The sequence below is a fragment of the Rhinolophus sinicus genome, chromosome 18 (genome assembly GCF_057876585.1).
Source record: "Rhinolophus sinicus isolate RSI-liver-muscle chromosome 18, RSI-T2T, whole genome shotgun sequence".
NCBI classification, from domain to species: domain Eukaryota; kingdom Metazoa; phylum Chordata; class Mammalia; order Chiroptera; family Rhinolophidae; genus Rhinolophus; species Rhinolophus sinicus.
The window spans coordinates 3,864,191-3,886,501 of NC_142518.1; the positions used below are offsets into that span (position 1 = coordinate 3,864,191).

Below are 22,311 nucleotides of genomic sequence, written 5' to 3' on the forward strand. Positions count from 1 at the left end.
GCAACAGCCACCCTCTGCCTCCCCCTGCTGAGTCTCCATCCTGCTCACCTCCTCCCGGAAGCGTGTCTGGCGAGCCTGATGACCTGTGAAGGCTAGATGCATGCCCTTGGACTTGGGGGGAATGTGGCCACGCTGCTGGCGCCCACAGCGTGCCCTCTCCACGGGGTCCCAGGGAACCACTCGTGTGGGCACGTCCTCTGTGCCTAGTGGAAGCCATCCCTTGTGTTGAGAGCGCCGTAGAAGTCAGAGAACGGCGCTTCTGCAGTCGTGACGCAGAATAGAACTTCTCATCTGAACCCCCAGAGAAAGAGGCTGCAGATCTTCCCACTCACCGTATGTCCAAGGACGACAGAGTGCAAGGGTCCTCGTGAGGGGGCCACCTTAGAGGGAACCCGCGCCCAGAAAGGGAGAGAGAGGCGCCGGGGTGCGCTGGCGTTTCCTGGCCTGTGCCGCATGCACCTGGGGCCGTCCCGGGCTCACTCCCACGCTGCACCTGCGCTTGCTGTTTTCTTAAGCTACTTGGAACTGTTTTGAAGTCTTGCAAGGGAAAGAGTTCTCACTAACATAAGCGTTTTTTCCATTGCACCTGTTTTCTCTCTGTGAGGAATACACTGGGAGAACCGACTACTTAGAGGAATTCAAAAAGTATATGAGTTATACATTGATAACATGTCATAGGTATTTCTATTACATGTGTCGAAATACATACACACAGCAAGGGACTGATACCATCTGAAAACAAATAGACACCCTGAGGAAGTGTAGTTTGTGATCAGATACATCTGAGAACACATTATAGGTCTTCCTTATGGGGCGTAGAAACTAAGTATCAACTTACTCCTATTCAAGAGAAACTTTTAAAATGTAACATTTACTTATAAGCCTGATTGTAATGTAACCTGTGAAAGGTTCAAATATGATGTGATGCCTGCGCTGAGAAGTAGAGAAGGTAGAGCTCCTCCGAGTGTTCCTGTTACTGTGTTAGAATTACCTTCATCACCACTGACAGGCTACACAAGTGTAACGTAGAGCCGATCAGCTTTCCAAATTTTCATCCTTGAAAAATGTCTGTTATAGAAAAGCGGTTCAGGTCTTGGGCAGCGAGGTGGTCGTGTTGTGGGGTGCCAGCTGCATGACGGGGTGCTAAGTATTCCTAAAAGCCCCTGTAGAAGACCGTCTGCTGCCCTCCCTGTAAGGTTGGCTGCCCACAGCAGGCCCGTGATCTGGCTGCTCAGGGTCACAGTTTGGCAGACGGACGGAAAGCGCCCTTCCCGGGGTCTTCCAAGTCATGCTCTCGCAATGGCAGGGCTTATGGGGGAAATAGTATCCGTGTCAAGTAAGGGATACTGTTGAATGTCAGCTTTGGAGCCTTATGTGCCATCAGATTCAGCAAAATACTCCAATTCGGAGCACAGGACCTACCCCGACTGATGCTGTTGAGAAACCCCCTAATTGCAAAACACCCAGTTATTGAATCACCTCATTTCAAAGAGACGCGAGGACGGTTTCGGTCTGTTTTGGTTTTGCATCTCCTCCCTCGTCCTGGAGTCTTGTTAATAAGGACAAAACTTACCGACTGCCCGTTCCGTGCCACTGTCGTACGCATTGTCTCCTGTCAGCTTTTCAGCAGGGATGAGAGGTCGGGAGGGGCAGTAGGTGAGAATTTCGAGTTCCGTTTTCCACATCCGTCCAGAGGCTGAGATCACCTGCCCAGGTCTCCCTAATTCTAAAGCCTGCGCACACGTCCTCCTTCCCACCCTGATCCAAGGAGGGAAGTAAGGAAAGGCCGAGCTCTGCCCACGCGCCAAGCAGCGGGCCGTTCTGCCGCCGGGGGTCTCGCCACCGTGCAGCTGCTTTCATTTTTTTTCCCACTCAGAATTTGTAGTTGGTATTCATATTTAGATGGTGAAAATTTGACAAAAGAAACGGTAAACATCCTTAATAAGTGTGACATATGAGGGTGTTTATTTTTAGCATTTGGGGAATTTATTCACATCCGGAAAAGAGGGAGGGAAAAAAAAAAGCAAGGCTGGCAGTTCGTTGAAACGACCCTTTCTCCATTTGTCGGTGATGGCAGTAACTCTTTGCGATGCCTCCTGTTGCTGGAAGCTGTGTCATAAAGTCGGTTGTTGTAAAAAGAACATAATTTCCATTAGCAGCAAAGATATAAAAGGGGCCCATTTCCCCAACCAAGGTCTTAACTCCAGATAAATCACGTATCTAATCATTTGCCTTCACGTTTTTGCTCACTTGCCAAATAAAGTTTATTTAGTGTCTCATCTATGACAAGGAGTGGGCTAGACGTTAGATTTTCAAAAATTTTTTTATTGAGTCTTAAGATACATGGTCCATTTTCAGCTCAGTGTTTTTCTTGCTGGAATGTCTTTGCACTTTTTCCTGTTCTGTGAAGCCCCACTTACTTTTGCAGGCACGCTTCAGGCCCCGTGGCCTCGGTCGATCGTTTTGGGATATATCCAGTCTTCTTCTGTCCGTACCAAGCACACCTTGTCTGTTATTGTGCATGAGGCATTGCCATCGTGTGTGTGACCTTTTCTTTTGGCCGAGATACGGTTGCTTTGCAGAGGGGCCTGTCGTGGACGTCTGTGTTCAGCAGCATTAAAAGGTAGCTCAGGCACAGAAAATGGTTATAAACGTTGGCAATCGTCAGGCTGTACGTTTTAGCTCCCTAAACGGGCCGCGTGATACATTTGCATCTGGAGAGTATTCCCCCAAACACATTAATACACCACTGTGACGTTGCAAAGTTAGTGGCAACATTAGATGGGTTTAGACGAACAGGCAACATTACCTGGCGTACATGTCGCCCAGTGTGAATTCATGGTTCTGTTGGCATTTTAATTACGTGGGGTATTTGTGATGGTAGAGATGGGACCAGACTCTTGCTCACCAAGGCGGTGTGAGCGGGTGTGAGCGTCTTCCTGTGATCTGTTTCCCTCGGGGAAGCTGTGGTGCTCGGACTTGGGGCAGAGGTCTTACGTCACACACAGTAGGAGGGGCAGAGAAGTAGGTGCTACATCGACGTTTGGTTTTGACAGCGTGGCAGTGGCAACGGCCTTTTCCCAGAAACCTTTCCTGTCGGAGGAAGGGACCCCAGATGTCTTTCCATCATCTCTCACTTCAGAGCTTTTTGGAAAAGGGCGTCCACTCTGGGATAATACAGTGGGGCAATATTTATTGAATTGATTCCGCTTTTCCTGGAAAAAAAATATTCTCAAGTTCTGATGAAGTGCCCTAGCCACCCTGTACGCAGGTCTGTTTAAAATGATGAACGCCTAGCATTCCTTCTCTGTGGATGAAAGGGATGGCACGAGCAAAGTGGTCCCCGCAGCATCCGTTGCCGGGGGAAGCCTGTCCGTCTGCGGGGCTGCCTTCATATTAGTCTTGCATTTCTAAATTCCCGCACAGATGCGGCTTAGCCCTGTTTGTGTTGTCCTTTTCAGCACTGAGCTTTCTTCCCAGTGTTTATTCTCTCTCTCCTCACAGTGCGGAGCATGAGGTCACTCTTAGCTTTGAATAGCCACAGACTCGTAATTGCATCGCGTGTAAAGAGCAGCTAGAAAAGTGGAAACCACCCCAAATGCCCCAGAAGTTTAAGGGTCTCCAGAGGCGCTTTGTAATTGGGAAATTTAATTTTCCTGTGTCTTCACGTCGTACACTCCACATTTTAGAAAAATCAGCTGGATGCCAAAGATGACCATGGTTTTCTGGTTCTATCTTAGAAAAAAAATTGGGTTCTTCAGGGTAAAGAAACAGTCACAAGGTAACATTGAACACGTAACTCAGCTTCGTCCCATCGTTTTATGAACATAGATACATGTTAAAGCTCACGTTTCTTCTGTTAGAAAAGAAAAATAACCTTATTGCTTAATCGTTAAACGCGAAATAAATAGCGTCATAACAACGTGGACCAGCATTTCAGTCCAACGACCCCACGTTTTCTTATACTTCACGCCACCCAGGCTGCACTTTCATTAGACGTTCACGTGTGATTGTTGAAATCGTGGGTCATTCCAGCACTTACACATTTTTCCTGACATTCGGCTCATGCCTGTCTTTTGTTTGTTTGTTTTTTTCTCCTTTCTATGCTAGAATGGCATAAATCACGGGTACCGTCTGCAACTCAGACACTCTGCAGGTAGTCTTTAGTTGCTTCCTGTTCTAGCTTGTTAGAGGAAAGACAGGATGTCACATTTGCATCTGTTTTTATTTCTTGAACATGCACTTGCACGGCGCTTGCTGTCTGCCCCTTCTAACCGCCTCACACATCAGCACGGTTGATAGTCATGAGAAGCCCGTGAGGGCGGCCCCTTTGGCGGCACTCACATTTGGAGGCTGGCTAAGTGAGTCGCAGAGGAGGCTGAGGTGACACAGCTGACCATTAGCAGAGTCAGGATTCCTCTCTTGACTGCCTTCCTGCGCTGCTCCCCGTGCCAGCGCCAAGGGCACACGGACGCTCCAGGGTGTTTACAGCGGGCATTTGCATGCGGGTGTGGATGAGGGACGCCCCCGAGCAATGGCGCTGTCCCTCTGAACTGTCCCAGGAGCCTCAGCGGCCAGTCCTCCACCGAGCCGTTAAATGTGGGCGTTCTCGTTGCTGTGAGAAGGGTCTCTCCCGTCTCTCTCTCTGCAGGTTCAAGCTAGGTGGCAGCGTTCGTGCCCAAAGCGTTGGTACAGACCCCAGCCCTCGGGTGTCCACGTCAGCTGGCGTGATGGCGTGAGGATTGCACATGTGGACCGGCTGACAATGGATGGGGGGCCTCAGGGATAATTTAGGGCAAGTTCCTGTGTGAGCCAAGGGGGAGAGCCCGTCCCGCCATTAGCACAGTTCAGGAGCGAAGAAAGGAGGCACCATGAGCTACAAAACCAGCGTGCCCACTCCCCACTCCTCGTGCTCGTCTGTGGGGGGTGGGGGGCGGGGACGATGCAGAGAGCTAGGCCCTGTCCACTTTCCTGGACGTGGCCTGTAGCCTGGGGACGCTGTGGGCGTCTCGTCCACTGCTCCCTCATTCTGCTGTCTGGTTCGGATGGAGCCCAGGCCACACTGGTCTTACCAGGAAAACACTCCTCCCCAGCCCTGGGGAATCTGATGCTCCGACCACAGGTGAATGGGGCGCCAAGGGCTGGACAAACACTGCTCAAGTTTTCTACTGCACCTCGGTGCTTGATTAAGTGTCCTGTGTGTGAGGAGTCGTAATAACGAATACCACTCAGGGTGCTGTTGTCGAGCCCAGACTTTCTCTCCCCAGAGGAGCTGGACAAGAAGGGAGCAAAGCCAGGAAGGAAACCAGGTTCATCCGACCTCAAAACTGGACTCTGAACCCTATTTGCTGGAAAATAATAAACGGGCTGGTTCTTGTGGCTGCTCTGTTGTGAGACTGTTTGTGCCCTCGTATATATAGTTCCCATTTCCCGGGGTTATTCCTTGGCTGCACTCTTGGGGTTGAGAAACTTCTGAGCCTTGATTTTGTCCAAGGAGCCCCATTAAAAGGATGGTAACAATTAAGCACAGCAGAGTCTCAGAAATGCTTGCCTTTGGTGAATGAGTGACTTTCAGAAGAGTGGCCGTATATGCTCCCAAATAACGTGCATAATCCCACAAAAATCCATGCGGGATGAATCAGACTTGCTGTAGGTTTCGTCTGCAAGACGTTGACTGTTTTCTATAACTGTGTGCAGTGTGCCCCCTGCTGGCTGAGGAGAATGTGACATGGCAAATCCCAGCAGGTCGCAAATGCTGGGGGTGGCCGCTTCCCTGGGTGGAAAGAGCCCAGGACGGCTCCTTTACACGTGGCCTTAGCCATCTTAGACACCAGTGACTCGACCAGCAATTTTTTTTTAATTAAAGTTTATTGGGGTGACAATGGCTAGTAAAGTTACATAGGTTTCAGGTGTACAATTCTGTAATGCATCATCTATATATTTATCACGTTGTGTGTTCATCACCAGAGTCAGTTCTCCTTCTGCCAGCCTTTCACCACTCCCCAAGTGACCCCCAGGGAGAAGTCAGAAAGTTTTCACATCAAATTTTTACCATCTGCGTGAATGTGGCCTCCACGTGCTGTCTGGAACAAGCAGCTTTGTGCTGCTTGCTTGAGTTGTGACCGAAATCTCGATATAAAATTAAATGTATAGACGTCTAAAGGAAAATGACTGAGGGTGTGGTGATCCTGTTTTCCCCTTTTGTCTCCTGCCCCCTGCACCTTTACTCTGTACGTTTTGGCTTCCAAGCTACGTGAATTGGATTTTGTCTTCATAAAAGTCCAGTGATTACTGAGTACAGTTACTTGCGTAGACTGTTTTTAACGTTTATTTCCATTCAGAATGTTCACTGAGATGCCATATAGCCTTCGCTTATTAAGTCCACTTTATGGACTCTTTTTCTGTTTTTCTTTTTTAGTGAAGAAAATTAAATTTAAATAAGCCTAATACTGTATTAATAGCATAATTATGTGCTTGTTACCTCTCGTAATTAGGGCTATTGGTAGTATAACCTCTAGGACATGGAAATAAGCTTTAAAACTGTGGACACACACACACACACAATCACTGCTCCTCTGTGACACACACACACACGCACTCAAGGACCATGAACTGTTTCAAAAAGAAGTGCAGGTTCTTTCTATTCCTCTTAGAATTTAGTTTTGTAAGGAACAAAATACTTTCCTTATTTTCAAATAAGTTTATATTCATCATAGAGATTACAAACACAAATTGAGAGAAATAAAATATTGACTCAAGTACAATCAATATGTATGATATATTACGTTGGTACAAAAGTAATTGCAGTTTTTGCAATTTTAACATTTTAAATGGTAGTTACTTTTGCACCAATGAATATTATATCACACACATACAGGTAAACAGGTGTCATTTACTTTCTAGAGATTTCTGTCAATTTTAATGGAAAGCATTATATAAAAGCCATGAATACAGCATGAGATAATCTCACCGCATAACTGCCAATAACGTAAGTGATTATATAGTCCGTGATGTAGTATTGTTAAGTGTATGGGACACTCCTGTTTGCTCTCCTGTCGCTAAGCCATACTCATGAATGTCACGTTAACATGTAATAGTTCCCACTTGTGAACAAAGATTATATGAGATGCTGATTTTTGACTGTTTAGTAGGCGTTCTCAGCACCCAAATGATGTCTTCCTACCAGTTTGAACAACCAGCCTGTAGAATATGTGTGAATAGATGTATGCAGTGTGACTTGTCGTGGGCCGCAGTGCTAGAAGTCTGAAGTGCGGGAAGAGCCAGAATGCCGACAAGCGATAGGGTAGACTTTTAGCGCACCTGTCAGCTCATGCTTTCCAGTGTGTGTTTTCCTCTCCCTAGTCAGGTTCAGAGCTTATGAATTGTCTCCGTAGTCTGTGAACGCATTTCCTGAGTGTGCTCTTTCATGCAGAGCCACGACCCCTGTGTGCTGGCGGTTTCACAGGCCCTGTGGGTAGGAAGATGAACAGGACAGCTAGGCTGCAGTCTGATGAGGGAGAAAGATGATACCCGGCCATTGCAAGCCTGCAGTGAAAGCCTGGACTCCTGAAATGGAGGGTGGTCCTGGGGCATATGGGACCCTAACCAACCCAACCCCTGGGTCAGGTCCGGTGAAAACAACAAGCCTTCTAAGCTGAATGGAATTCCAGGGCGTGGGGGAGGGTTTGGGAAGTGCCTTAATCCGGGCTGCATCGTAGTCACAGCAAAAGGAGCCAGCTCTTTTGGAATTGTCTTCATAGGTTTTGAGTTTTGACTATCCCACAGAGCGGCAAATGGTAAACACGTGCTGTAAATTGGATTCTTTTTCTCTAGGCTCCCGTCACATCGGTACCACACGACCGCAAGTGGGTACCTGCTAGTTCAGGAAGCATTACAGTCATACTTAACGTTCAAAGCCTCAAGGTTTCGCAGAGGGAGTGACATACAGTAGGTGTTCAATGAATGCTTGTTAATTGACGACAAGAGGTCCGACAAAACGATTGCTGCACAACGGGAAAATCCCAGTCCAGGTCTGAAAGCAGATAGGTCTGAGTCTGAGCCTGGTTTTCTTGTGTGGCTTTGCTAATTCGTCTGTCGCTTCCAGGAGCTCTCCGGCCACGCGAGACTCACTGGAACAGGAGAGGCTGGGCTGCCAAGCGTGTGGAACGTGCCCTGACTATTCAGGGTGAGTACTTGGAGAAGGATCAATTCAGATGCATGTGTTTAAATCAAATCAGTTCGATTTCAAATTCCTCGCTTTGAATGTGTATTGATACATTATACGCTGACACATACTCACAGACGGGAAGTTTAATGGATGAGACTGGAGGTCAGTCAACATGTATTGTTCCTGGTTCATGCAGACAGTCTGGCTCAAATCCAGGCTCTGCGACTTATAGCTTTGTGACCTTGGGAAGGTTACTTAGCCTTTCTGTTCCTCAATTGCTTCATTTCTACTTTGTGGGTAATGACTACGCCTAAATTAAGGAATGTGTGTGTGGCCCCGTGAGTTAGTAGAAATACTTTATGTCACATACTAAGAACTGTGTATGTATCGGATTGTTATCGTCCTGAATCATAAACACATTAAAACAGAAACATTTAGTTTACCAAATCAAAATAATTATAAAATGCGTGTTCATCTATACAAGAGAATAATGATTAGATTTAAAATTTTAAATGTTTCTGAGGTCAAATGCGTTAATATATATAAAAAGCATACAGTACTGTTTGTCACGTGGTAACTATTGCTCCTATCTTTATGCACAAAAACATTAATATCCAAAACATCTAGATTACTAGATCAAACTGATATTTTTAAATAGTTTACCGTTTGCATGAAGCTCTTGGTTATTGTTGTTTTTAAATATGTTGCGAAATATGAATTATTAAAGTGAGAATGAAATGAAATGGCTGAAAGGGGAATTCAATAATTTAGAAGACCTTTTCTCTGCTTAGATGAAAAAGATTTCCTCAAGAAGTTCAGTTCCTTGGAAATGAATACATTTTAGAATGCTAATTCATTTTTCTTGCAATTTATAGATCTGGCATTATTAAAATATCCATATCTTTGAGCTAATGTGGCGTCACCACTGTAATTTGCAAAACAAAGATGGCATGGCTGGAGCAGCACCCATTCCCACGTTTTCCCTTGTTCCTCAAGTTGTACGTACCCCATTACGAAGACAGACCAGTCAGTCATACAACGCCGTAGAACTTTCCAAATAAATACATGCTTAGAACATCATCCCGTGATAGTATCTGGACACAAAATGTTTCCTCAGAATTTCTCTTTCTCATGTGTCTCAGTTGTGTAGCGTACACCCCCACTGCACTCGTCAGGGCTGTATGCAATGTATGGGGGTGCTTTGGGCTGTTAATTCAGACGGGGAAGTCTTCACCCCACAGGGTCTGACAACTGTGAAAGGAGAGGGGCCTGGAGGAAGACGGGGTGGGAAGAACCTCCGGGAAGGGTCAGGCGTCCCCGCGGAGGTCAGGGGAGTGGGAAGGCCTGGGCGGAAATGGCCGGACCCTGCTGCTGTCCCATGCCCATCGCCACCACTGGCCGGAGAGCCAGACGAGGAGAAGGGGTAATAGTAACAATAATAGTACTTCTACTAATAATTAACGTTTATTCGGCATAGTGCTAAGGTCTGCCGTGGAAAGTCTCATGCAATACTTACAACATTACAAAGCAAGCATCTGTATTATTCTAATTTTAGAGAGAACACATAGAGAAGTGAAATAACTTGTCCCAGTGTATCGAGCTAATAAATGATAGCATTCAAGCCTATGTAGCAGTAGGACGCCCACTTAGAACCTGGATGTGGCTCCATTATCCCATATGCTCGTTGTATACTGTAATCTACAACTACCCTGTTTCCCCGAAAATAAGACCCAGCTGGACCATCAGCTCTACTGCATCTTTTGGAGCAAAAATTAATATAAGATCCGGTCTTATATTATGTTAGATAATACCCGGTCTTATAGTATCGTAAAATAAGACCGGGTCTTATATTAATTTTTTGCTCCAAAACATGCCTTAGAGCTGATAGTCCAGCTGGGTCTTATTTTCGGGGAAACACGGTATGTGTTTAGTCTTTTAAGCCTCAATTTCCTCACCCATAGAAAGTCAATGATAACAATAACCAGCCTGACTTTTAATGGGAGACCGAAAAAAAAAAAAAAGATGATGTTGAGAGAGTGTTTTGCGAACTGTGAAGTCTTCATACGTAAATAGGTAAATGTTGGTTATGACCCTACTGGTATTAAATGTTTTGTGTTCTAGAAATGCGACCCGGGTGCAGTTATAAACCTGTGACAATAGCACATGCTGGACATTCATTGTCAGGAATTTGAGTCTCAGAATGTGAGAGCTGGAAAAGCCTTTGGGGATTATGCAGTTCAGTGGTGCTCAACCCAGCGGCATATTTATATCGCTTGGGGAAGCTTTTAAACATTATCATATAATTTTAAATTTAATTTTTTTCAGTTACAGTTGACATTCAATATTATTTTACACTAGTTTCAGGTGTACAGGACAGTGGTTAGGCATTTGTATGATTTATGCAGTGATCCCCTTGATTAGTCCCCACCTGGCACTGTACACACTTATTACAATATTATTGACTATATTCCCTGTGCTGTACTTTACGTCCCCGTGAGTATTTTGTAACTGCCAATTTGTATTTCCTAATCCCTTCCCTTCTCCCCCCAGCCTCTCCCATCTGGCAACTATCAGTTTGTTCTCTGTATCTATGAGTCGATTTCTGTTCTGTTTGTTCGTTTATGCTATTCTTTAGTTCCACACGTAAGTGAGATCATATGCTATTTGTCTTTCTCTGTCTGACGTATCTTACTCAGCATAATACCCTCTGGGTCCATCCATGTCATTGCAGGTGGCAAGATTTCATTCCTTTTTATGACCAAGTGATATTCCGTGGTATGTATGTGCCCAGTCTTCATCCAGTTGTTTATCTCCTTTTGCAGAAATGGATTTGAATTGTCTGGAGTAACACTTAGGTGCCTAAGTGTATATATAAGTGTAAACACATGTATTTGTATAGGTAAATGTGTGTGTGAGCATACAGATGTATTATACCTGTGTGTGTGTGCGTGTGTGTGCGCACGCTCCCAGTGTGTAGTCAGGCCAGAATGACTGAATTGAACCAAGAAGCTTCTCTCTGGTAACCGGGGTACCATATGTTTACCTAGGATCTTCCTGGTTGCAACCTGCCACCCACTGTGCCATGTGATGAGCCCTCCCCTTTCACTCTCAGTGTCGTGGGTTGGGTAAGAAACTGTATAGTCCTCTGCTGACTGTGCAGCGAAGCTCTGGGAGGCTCTTCCTTCTAAAAGGAATGGAACGTGGTGTGCGCCCTGGGCTTTCAGGGGTGGCTTTGGAATCAGTGGGACGCCATGAGGGTAAGCCTGAGGCTCTTAAGCTGAGAGACTTTCTCAAGTTTTCTATGAAAATAACAACTCTTTAACATAGAAATATGCTGTGTCTGCCTGTAACCCACATAAGTGTTGCAGCGCTGAGGTCTGTCGCCCACCTCATTTGTCAGTGTCGAGGACACTTGATCACTGCTTTTAATTGCTGAAAGTATCTTCTCGTGATGTGAATGGTGTCAGCTGTTATTTAGGAAATTAAAGTTAGGAAATAAATCAACAGCCTTGGCCTTGTCAACTGTCTCAGCTAGTATTCTGAACACCGTGTATGGTTCGCTGGCCCCTGCAGGATATGGCAAGCCTTAGGACAACATTTATGGAATCTCCGTCCAAAAGAATGCTAGCCATTGACTGAGAGACCTGACCTGTAGTTTGTCCGAGAGGCGGTGAAGCAATCTTCCTGGTTGAGCCTTTTTCAGCCAGTGTCACATTTGACTTTGGCATTAAGGTCTGCATAACCCATGAATACGTGCCCCAGAATAACTAAGGTACTTTTCCGCTGTAGTCTGGCTTTTACAGGGTGCATGAGACGTCTGTATGAAGTACGAGGTGTGGTCAAACTATATGGTGAATGTTTAAGTAAAAAATAAAAAAAGTGTTACAGTGAAAGACACATTGTGATTAATCCCCCTTAAAATACCCACCGCCCTTGCTTCAAACACACTTACCCCATCATTCTTGCCATTTTGTGAAGCACTTCTGGAAGCCCTCTTTCATGAGTATCTTTACTTCATCCTCCATCGTGACAATGCTCTGTGTCACATGTCACCTGTGGTATACGGCACTGTCTGTCAAATAAAAACATTACGATGTGTCCTCATCCACCTTATTCCCTGGATGTGGCACCGTGTGACTTCTGGCTCTTCCCCAAAGTCAAAATGATTCAGGACACCGAGGCAGCCACGACAGTGCAGCTAAAGACACTCAGGAAAGAGGACTTCCAGAACTGCTTCAGAAAGTGGCAAGAATGATGGGATAAGTGTGTACAAAGCGAGGGAGAGTATTTTAAGGGGGACTAATGGCAGTGTGTGTTTTACTGTAATAATTATTTCTCATTTAAATATTCACCCTATTTTGTGATCACACCTCATGCACCTACAAAAGCACGGATGTGGGCATCTTGACAGGTTCAGTAGTAAGGATTTCTCCTCATCGTTGGGCATAGTGTTCCAGGTGACCCGATCGGAAGTGTAGGCCTCGCAAAACAGCATTTGCATTGCAGTCTATCCAGAGTGAGACCAAGACAGTAGAAATTCATGTCCACCAGCACTGATGACCTTACCTGCGCTTGGAATTCAGGGGTTTATGCTGCGCTGGAGATCCAGTGCAGTACCCTGTAGGGGACAGGGGTAGTCACACGTTCGTCCGTGTATGACCGTGGGTAAAAGTCAGACATCGATTTTGGTGTATATGAGATTCCTTCTTTCGCACGTCTCAAGAAAAGCGCTTGGCAAAAGCTAATGACACTCTTCTTAATTGTAGAATTCCCGTGGTCACACTGTTGATGTTGGAAATGTGTTGGGGCCGTGTACCATGTCCCCTCAACAAAGGCGGGCTCCTGTTACTCAGAAAAGGAAAGGACAACTCCCGTTCTTAGGATTCAGAGTCCTAGAAATGGATACTCTGATAGTTGCCTAGTTTGAAAAGGAAAGGTCAGCAGATTTCCCCAGACGTTGTTTGAGGAAGGGGGTACTTAAAGGAGACATTTCGTGCCATTGCAGGTGTTTTTCCTGATTCTCCCAAGACGTGCTGGGTGTCTGTCCTGTATCCTTAGTACACCATGCACATCGCTTACCTGGGTTCATAGCACATTGCACACTTGTTTGCAAGTCCCTCTAGTCGTAAACTGGAGAGCAGGAAACATGTCCTGCTTATATTTATTTCATCCCCAGCACTCGGCAAAGACATTAGTGCATGCTGGATATATGCAAAACCTTGACTGGATTAGTTAACTGACCATGAACGGAAGAGGAGCTGGAGTGGCCAGTCAGGAACTGTGTCCTTGGAGAGGACCCGTGGTCAGTGAGCTGTGATACTTAGGCTGAAAAGAAAACGTAAAATGAAACGTCATGGAAACCAGACATTTCCTGTAGGTAAGGCCCTTGGAGTCACTCCGTGTTTGGAGAGAATCAGCTCCTTACTGTGCGTGCTTAGAAGCATGAGGGAGGGAGGGAGAGCTTGTCAAAATCTGGTTTTGCTCCAACTGATCCACGTGTTTTGATGGTCACTACAGATGCTGAAACAGTCGCGCTCACCCAAGTTCTTGTTGAGTGAATCTGGTAAGTGTGGACTGTCTTTCAACAAGGAAACGGCCAGAGCTTCGTGGATACGTTTTCTGGAATAATGTATTAATGAGGTTGATCAAAGATTACCTCAATGCAGAGATTTCAAGAAGTCCTAGAGAATGCTGCCTCATTATCTCAGTGAAAATCACGTCACCTGCTTAGCATGTCTCATCTGTGACAGCCTCCTTTCCAAAGAGACAGTTCAGTGTCCTCTCCTGTAAGAGATGCTTAGCCTTCCTGAGTCCATCCGATGTCCAGTGTTTTTCTTACAGAAAAGTATGCATTTCTGAGCCACTGTATCCATCACCTACGTGGCCAAGCGAAAGAGCAGGAAATGGACTTGGGCTCCTGACGGGGAAGGTGCTTTCTCTCATACAAGCAGTTCCCGGTTTCCCTGGGTGTGTTCAAAGGGCTCTGAAAAGCCTCGGGCTGAGCTCACTGGTTCCCTGTCCTAAAAGCCCCGCTGCCCTTAGGCTCCGGCTTCGCCTGTGAATCAATAGCGATGCCATCGCTGGATGCCATCGCTGTAGCTACGTAACTCACCGATTGAGGGAGGGGAGCAGTTACCCTGGGACCAGAGAAGTTTTACAACCAGGCAGCTTCTCGCCTTCACAATTCGTGATGTTTACACACCACTTTGGGGATTGTTCTCCAAGGAGGAATCAATCCTTTGGATCTTGTGATCAGCGGCACATCACAGACGTGTTTTGCCCTGTGCTGCCATCTGTTTGCAAGATGAATGAAAGTCTTTGGCATCTCAAGCCTCGACAGGACGATGCGAGAAGCACTGCACAGCCTCAGGCTGCTGGGAGCCTCGTCGCCTACCGTTCCCCGGTCCTGACGTGTTTTTTTGTTTGTTTGTTTGTTTGTTTCTTTTTTTTTTTTTTTTTTTGTTTTTAACTAGGCGGGATTCGTAACTGTGTTTCTGTCCAAAAACCAGATTTGAAAGAAAAATTTCCCTGAAATTAGCGCTGGGGAAGGTGGCAGGGCTGACTTTCTTTGGAAATCTTTTCTTTGCCTTTCTGCCTGAGGAAGAAGAGTCGACATCTACTGCTGTGCACCAGCCCCTTTACAGACAGAGCATTTTGCAAATGACCCGCTTCACAGCTCACCAGTAGCGTAACCATTCACATGGCTTGAATAAAAGTGATTATCTTTCTGTTTTCATAATCCATTCCCTCGGAGTATTGTGGGTTCCGTTATTTCTAGACTTCAGTCTTTCCATCTTGTACTCTCAAAAAATGATGTATTTTAGAAGTAGGTGGCTCTGCCGTTGTCCAGTTGTAATTTTCCAAACAGAGATTTCGGAGATGATTAAAAAAAAAAAAAAGCCATACATTTTGGCTTTTGCATAAGCATTTGAGTTCCACTTCCCAGGAATGAAACTTTTTCGCATAGAATTTACGCTGTCCCATAGCTATGATATGATGTTGTCCAGACTTCAAAATGGTGAAGAAAACAGTGCATTAAATTAATTTCGAGAAGCGTTCCTTTCAGAGCTGACTGCTGCTCTGGCGACATGAATAGTTTTTGCCTTTCGGCAGGGGAGAGCTTACTAGAATCGACTTCTAGAACGGCTTGGTGTGGAGTCTACCATGAGGGCAAAACCCAGGCGTTCGTTTGTTTCTTCAGCCTTTTTATAAGATTCTAGTAGAGGTGCAGGTTCCCATCCCTCGAAAGCTGGTTTCTCAGTGTTTGTGAATGTCCTTTTTGTATTTCACAGGCCATTAAGCTCTGCGAAGTTCACGATTCCAGATAGAGGTTCATAAAATCGGTTGCAGTATTTGGCGAGTCACTAGGGCTCTTGGTTTGTCCTGTCCACACTGTCAAGGAACTATCAGGGCCTGTTCAGATCAGGTGCGTGAGACCTTCTTCCTGCCCACACTCCCTGCAAGGGGTGGCAGGTCCTGCCTGACGTGGTGTCTCATTTTATTGCTGGTCTTCTCGGGACACAAGGGCCACCTCCTGTCAGAGCCCATTAAACTCTGCGCTATGAGGAAAGCCAAATTTGGGGACTGTAAACACATCTTTCGTATCTATCTTTCAGATGGATATGAAACACGTCTTTCAAGCTTTCAGATCTATCCAGGTATTTCTGTTACCCCGCAAGGCATCTCCATCGGTTAAAACGAGTGGAGTCCAGATGATAAACAAGCACATGGAAAGCTGCTGCTCTTCACATGTCGTGAGGGAAATGCAAGTGAAAACAGTAATGGTGTCATGATTGTGGGAATCCAGGACACGACCCCAAATGCTGGCGGGGACGTGGAACCACAGGAACGCGTTCATTGCTGGTGGGGATGCCAGCGGTGCAGCCACTTTGCAGGACAGTTGGGTGGCTTCTCACAAAACACATTCGCACCATATAGTCCAGCAGTCGTGCTCCCTGGTGTTTACCCAAAGGAGCTGAAAGCTTACGTCCACGCAAAAACCTGCACACGGATGTTTGTAGCAGCTTTATTCACAATTGCTAACACTCAGAAGCAACTAGATGTCCTTCAGGAGGTGATGGATAAACAACACTGTGGTCCATTCATGCAAGGGAATGTTATACGGCTCTAAAAAGAAACGAGCTGCCGGGCCAGGAGAAGACACGGAGGAGCCTGGAACGCATATGACTAAGTGAAGCCGAAATATAATAGATGCTCCCTGCTTCTTGTTTGCTTCTTCCTCTGTTTGACATTTACTGACTAGTTCATCACTGCTCATTTACGTGAATACGTTCATGTATGTCGCTGTTCGTCGGCCTGTAGATGTTGGACTGTATCTTGTTCCTCTTTGTTCCCTAAGACCATACATACCACGTGCCCAGTGCGTCCCTGCCAGGAGCTAGTTCTGAAGTTACTTCCACTGGCAGACAGACTTGACAGGTCTGACTCTTCAGCCCTGGGCGACCTTTCGATGGAAAACAAGTGACTTCCCTTCGTGAGCACTAGGTGGAACCATCAGCGTCAATAAGTTTCATTTCAGGAACTGAATTACGTACTACACAAAAAGCTTCCCACTTTTATGAGTTTGCAACAGAGTAAATGAGTTAGTGACTTCCGCCCAAACTGTAGTGAGAGCTGGTGGTTGAGTTTAGGTATGCCTCTTCCGTTAGGGTGGGCTGAGGTGGTTCCCCGAGTGCTGTGGAGGCATCTGATTCGAGCAGTCTGTGACCTGGCGGAAACATGCTCCGCTGGCTTTCCCGAGACGAGGCTGAGGTGTGCAGTTCCCTTTCCATCAGATGTGTGACCTGGGAGTGTCGCTTACATGTGTAGTTCTTTTGCTTGTAAAATACAGTATCTCACATCATCTTTACAAGTGATAGTTTGAAGATGCTTTATAAAAATGAAGTAGTATAAAAACATAAGGGTTTACTAATACCTACTTACTTAAATTTATTTCACTGCATTTTCCAATGTACCAGGCGTGCCAAAAAAAATGTATTCAAGTGGACACTTTGGTCAACGTTGTTCAAGCAGTAGTTCACTGTCATTAGAAGTGTCTGCACACTCGGGGCCGGCCCAGTGGCTCAGGCGGTTGGAGCTCCATGCTCCTAACTCTGAAGGCTGCTGGTTCGATTCCCACATGGGCCAGTGGGCTCTCAACCACAAGGTTGTTGGTTCAATTCCTCGAGTCCCTCAAGGGATGGTGGGCAGCGCCCCCTGCAACTAAGATTGAACACGGCACCTTGAGCTGAGCTGCCGCTGAGCTCCCGGATGGCTCAGTGGGTTGGAGCGCGTCAAGGGATGGTGGGCTGTGCCCCCTGCAACTAGCAATGGCAACTGGACCTGGAGCTGAACGGCACCCTCCACAACTAAGACTGAAAGGACAACAACTTAGAAAAAAGCCCTGGAAGTGCACACTGTTCCCCAATAAAGTCTTGTTCCCCTTCCCCAATAACATCTTAAAAAAAAAAAAAAAAAAAAGAAGTGTCTGCACACTGATGGGAACCACTTTGAATGCCTCTTGTAATTGCAGAAGTGAAATGTGAGTTGTATTCATCCTTTGTTATTGGTTTATATTGAGTATTACAATTTTAATTCAGTTTTTTGTCTTTCTGAAAATGTGTGTGCATTTTTTTTTTGGTCCCCTGTGTACTTCAGCTGCTTCTTATTATCTTATAGTTTTTCTTCTCCTCCTCCTCCTCCTCCCCCTCCTTCCCCCTTCTTCTTATCTTTTCCAAGTGACGCCTTCTGCGGTCGTTACCTGTGCTCACCTGGATGTCGGGTTTTCCTCCTACAGCTCATCAACCTGCTCCCACTGCAGGGAACTTTAGGAAGTTTTGTTTGAATACGTCTTTGTCTAGAAAGGAAAAACGCAGGATCAAAATGAAAGACAGATGATGTTTACGGGGCACCTCTGCCTCTCAGAAAGTGTCTCTGCAGCTTTGCACCCACTCGTTCCCTCGCTCCCCACGTGGGCCCTTGGGACCTAACGAGCGTCTCTGCAGGGAAGGGCAGAGACCCGCCGCCCCCAGGCCTGTCCTGGAGTCTGTGAGGACGCCTTTGATAGGCTGAACCCTAGAGCAGAGCGTGGAGAGGAGTCCGGGGCCTGGTCCCAAAACTACACACAGAATCACTTTTCATGGCTGGGCGTCTCCCCCTCCCCAGGCTTTACATGGACTTTCTGCCAGCATGTAACTTAGCTGCGTCCTCGGCTCTGTTCTGCACTGTTGGGTCCTAAAGTTGCACTGCCTCCCCATCGTGTTGCTCTTGATAAGCTTGCTACTTAATGCAAACAAAAAATTCTTCCCAAGGAAAGCAATGCTGACAGTGGGTATACTAATTCACATTCTTCCCCTTTCGGTATCGTTTGTTTTGGCTCTGACGGTTCCATATGAAGTATTCTTCCATCTAACGTAAGGTACCTCTATTTAATTTCCTTCAAGATAATGCTTTTTTTTTTTTTTTTTTTTTTTTTGCCAGGAACTGGTGTTTTCTGTGGAGCCTCGTTTTTATTTTTTTACCCGGCCGCCGTGTGGTAATTTACTTACAGTTCTGTTCTTTGTTGAGAACACTGCTTTGCTGTATGTTTCCAGCTTTGTTTTTCCTGTAAAGGGCTGTCCCCCCTTCCTTTAATTTCTCTGCGACAAGCGTGTTCTATGCGTTTTCACATGGATCTCATTGTTACTCGATGGCACTTTATAAACCGTGATTCATGTCACACTGGGCACACGTCCTTGGGTGAACACTTTGAGTCTGCTCCTTGCATCCGACGTGTGTGTGTCCACGTGGGAGTTCTGTGGAATGTCTGGCACTGGTAAGGGTGCCTGACACCTCAGTATAGCTTTCCAGTTTTTTTTCCTGTTTCCAAAAACTCATAAAAAGCCATCATGCATAGCATCGTCTTTTTAAAAATTTTTCTCCTTAAAAAGATTTTCTTGTCTATTTGATGGGACACGAATGCATGTGAGTCAGTTTCTTGTGTTTAGGTCTTTCGTAACATTTGTTGCCAAGATAAAACTGACGAATTTTAACGATGTTCGGTTGCAAAATAAAGCCCTTCACTTAACAGAGATATTGTGAGATATGAGCAGTTGGAATATTGACAGTTGGCTGCAAAGAGCAGTTTCTAAACTTTCCCAATTCACTGATAACAGTTTTCCCTTCTGATTCCAAACTATATCTGCTTATCTAATGTTTCTCTAAGGGCCGTAAATAATGTAGACAACTTTGAGAGATTGTTTGCTTCTTAGCACGGAGATGGGACACACAGAGACACACACACACACACACACGACAGTAATGCACAGTTAGGCTGCAGCTTAAGTCATTCAGTTGTCATCTCCTCCATTTCTAGTTAATTCTAGGACAGGACAGAGTAGAAACCTGTGATGGGCGTTTGTGTGTCGCAAGGGCTTTTCGGTAGCTTCCCGGCTGAAGTTGCCATTGAAGATTGGGGAAGTCCATACAGGTTCAGGCAACAGAACGTAGAAATTGAGTCTGTCTGGGAGATGGAGAGAAATGCTAGCAGGCAGGGTCCCCACAGGTCATTGTCCAAGGCACCCCGCGTGTTACAATAGGGAGCTCAGTGGGAAAGCGGAAATTACAGCCGACGTCCGTAGGAAGGCTTTTGTAAGTGGAGTCCTAGCCCAGCAGTCCCTAAACTTGCTTGTCATCAAAAATCGCATGGTCAGCAAGAAAAACACATTTCAAAATGCAGGTAATAAAAAAGGAAATAAATACCACCCAAGTAATTGCCAAGATTCGCATTGGAGTTGTAGTTTCTCTTACTTGGGGTGCGCGGGATTTCTCTTTGAGATAATTGCCGGTGTGCAGCATCATGAAATCGGGGCTGTGTGCCATGGAGAGGGAGCTGGTTGACCAGCAGGATTCGGGATGAAACGAGACCACGGCCCAACAGTACGCCAGGTTAGAGTGTTGGGCTGAGCTTGTGCACGGTGAGGGGCCACAAGTGACTTGGGGGAGGGAGGTGAGCACATGAGAGCTGGACCTGCAAGACGTTAGTTTTGTCGAGGTGTCAAGGATTCTGCGAAGGCAGAAATGAAGGGACGTGTAGCTGACATGCTGGCAGGTGGCCCTGGGCTGGGGATGGCTACACACCTGATGTGGGAGGAGGAAGGTGGAAATGGCGCGCAGAGCAAGGTGTGAGCGCTCTGGGGGAGAATGCATGTGAGCGGCATCACGTGGCATCTGATGGGAGTCGGTCCAGGAAGAGGACAGATAAGGGGACGTGTGCTTCTGCGTCCCGGTGAGCCCACTAGTAGAAGCTGACGCTTCCCGTGGCTTTGGCTGAGAGGCCATCATGGGTCACAGTGTCTGGAATTCAGGAGAAAGGGGGACCTACGGCACAGACTGCACCAGGCCAAGGGCCTAACTCATTTTGGAAACGGCCTCAGGAGTGTAGCCTGTAGCCTAAGTTACTCTTTTTTTCTAGCGGTATCACCGCTTTATTTGTACATACTCTTTATGGTCAAAGAAAGTCAGGGCACGTGTCAAAATTGTGACCCGATGAGTGAATGAAGTCTGCATTGTCGTAACTTCTCATGGATTCCTTTGCCGCATTTCTTGGGTTCACGCTTCTTCGTGCCGTATCCAAAAGTCTAACGTGGTACCCCAGCTCAGCAGTGGAAGCTGGCACTCCAGCTGCACGCCAGCGTACGGGAAAGGGGAGCTCGTTGAAAGCTATTATGAGAGAGAGGCCGAGAATGTCAGGAGAAGCCGATCCCCGCGCTTAGGGCGTTACGAGCAGCCCTCCCCACTGCGTGCCTGTGGAGAGCCTCACGGAGAGCTAATAGGTGGGAGAGCATGTAGTAAGCCCAGAGTGAAATGCAAATTCAACGTCATAAAAGTAGATAGTCCTAGCTTTACATAGCAGTATATATACATTTTCCTTTGAGAACTTTATTCATGAGAAATGAAGTACTCCTCAAATACTAACTTTAATTCCTTGAGTCGTAAAACGAAGTGTAATTTCTTTTCCTGTAATACGCCATTTGATAGCCAGACCATAACGTTTCAGGCTTTCATAGGTTTAATGGATAATGGAGATTGGAAGTCTTGTTAAAAATGGTCACATTTCTCCTTGAATAAAGTCATTGCAGTCAATTAACATTCAGTGGGCATGTTTTAGCCCAACTTTCTGTGTTGCTTCCTCAGGAATCACTGAATATTTGCCGCCTCTTTTGAAAGTCACAAAATGGTATTTAGGGAAGAATTCCGTTTTAGAGAGAAAGAAGTAAGCAACGTTGAATGGATACCTGTGGTGTGCAGAATAGCTAGTGACTTGTATAACAGGAGTGTTGATGGAGCTTACAGTGGGACTTTCTGCTGAACCTGGTCAAGCTTCACCCTCTCCACGCACAATGATTTCACTTGTGTTAGCTGCTTTATTTGGGAGCCTAAGAACAGTAAGACAGGACAGGAAGCCTCAGTGGCCACAACTGCAACATAGATACATGTCTGGGGGACTCTGGGTGAGGGTGGGGGGTGGAAAAAGCAGGGGAGGAGGGCACTGAGACAACTTCCTGAGCCAAATCCCCAAAGAGGACAGTAGCTCCTCAGGTCACAGTCAGAATAAAGGGAGGGCGCCTTCAGCCACTTGCTGGGGATGTTGGAACAGTGGACAGTTCCAGGTTTGCCTCCCCTTCCTGGTGACACGCGAGAGCTTTGGGAGGGAGAACTGACTCTGGGTGATGAACACACAATGGGATTTATAGATGATGTAATACAGAATTGTACACCTGAAATCTATGTAATTTTACTAACAATTGTCACCCCAATAAATTTAATTAAAAAAAAAAAAAAGAAAGAAAAACTCAGTAGGAGATCAAACGGCTGTTTCTGGGAAAGAAGTGTCTAGAAAGCAACAGTCCCACTTTTCCCGGCTGTGAGCCAGTGTGCATAGGGTGTGGGGGGGGCCATGGCCCGTCTTGTGCCCTGAAGGGCCAGGGTTGTCTCTGAGCTGCTGCACTTGCATTTCCTGTGTGTCGCAGCCATGAGTTTCCTCATTAGAAAAGCCCTGTGGAGTTAAGACTTCTTGACCACAGCTCAAAGCACTAAAAATCCCATTTTGTGGAAAAAGAATGAGTTTTTAGAAGAGCCATGCAGCAGGGACCAGGGTGCCTTGA

At 46.2% G+C, this 22,311-nt stretch overlaps 1 protein-coding gene across 1 annotated transcript in view; it reads left to right on the forward strand.

The window, feature by feature from the left end:
• LOC109435144 (uncharacterized) overlaps positions 1-22,311 on the forward strand; it is a 274,209-nt gene that overhangs the window by 386 nt on the left and 251,512 nt on the right. The window contains exons 2-3 of the mRNA XM_088795068.1: positions 633-645; positions 8,105-8,185. Of these exons, the coding sequence (XP_088651194.1) occupies positions 633-645; positions 8,105-8,185 (94 nt within the window). The remainder of the gene's footprint in view (positions 1-632; positions 646-8,104; positions 8,186-22,311) is intronic.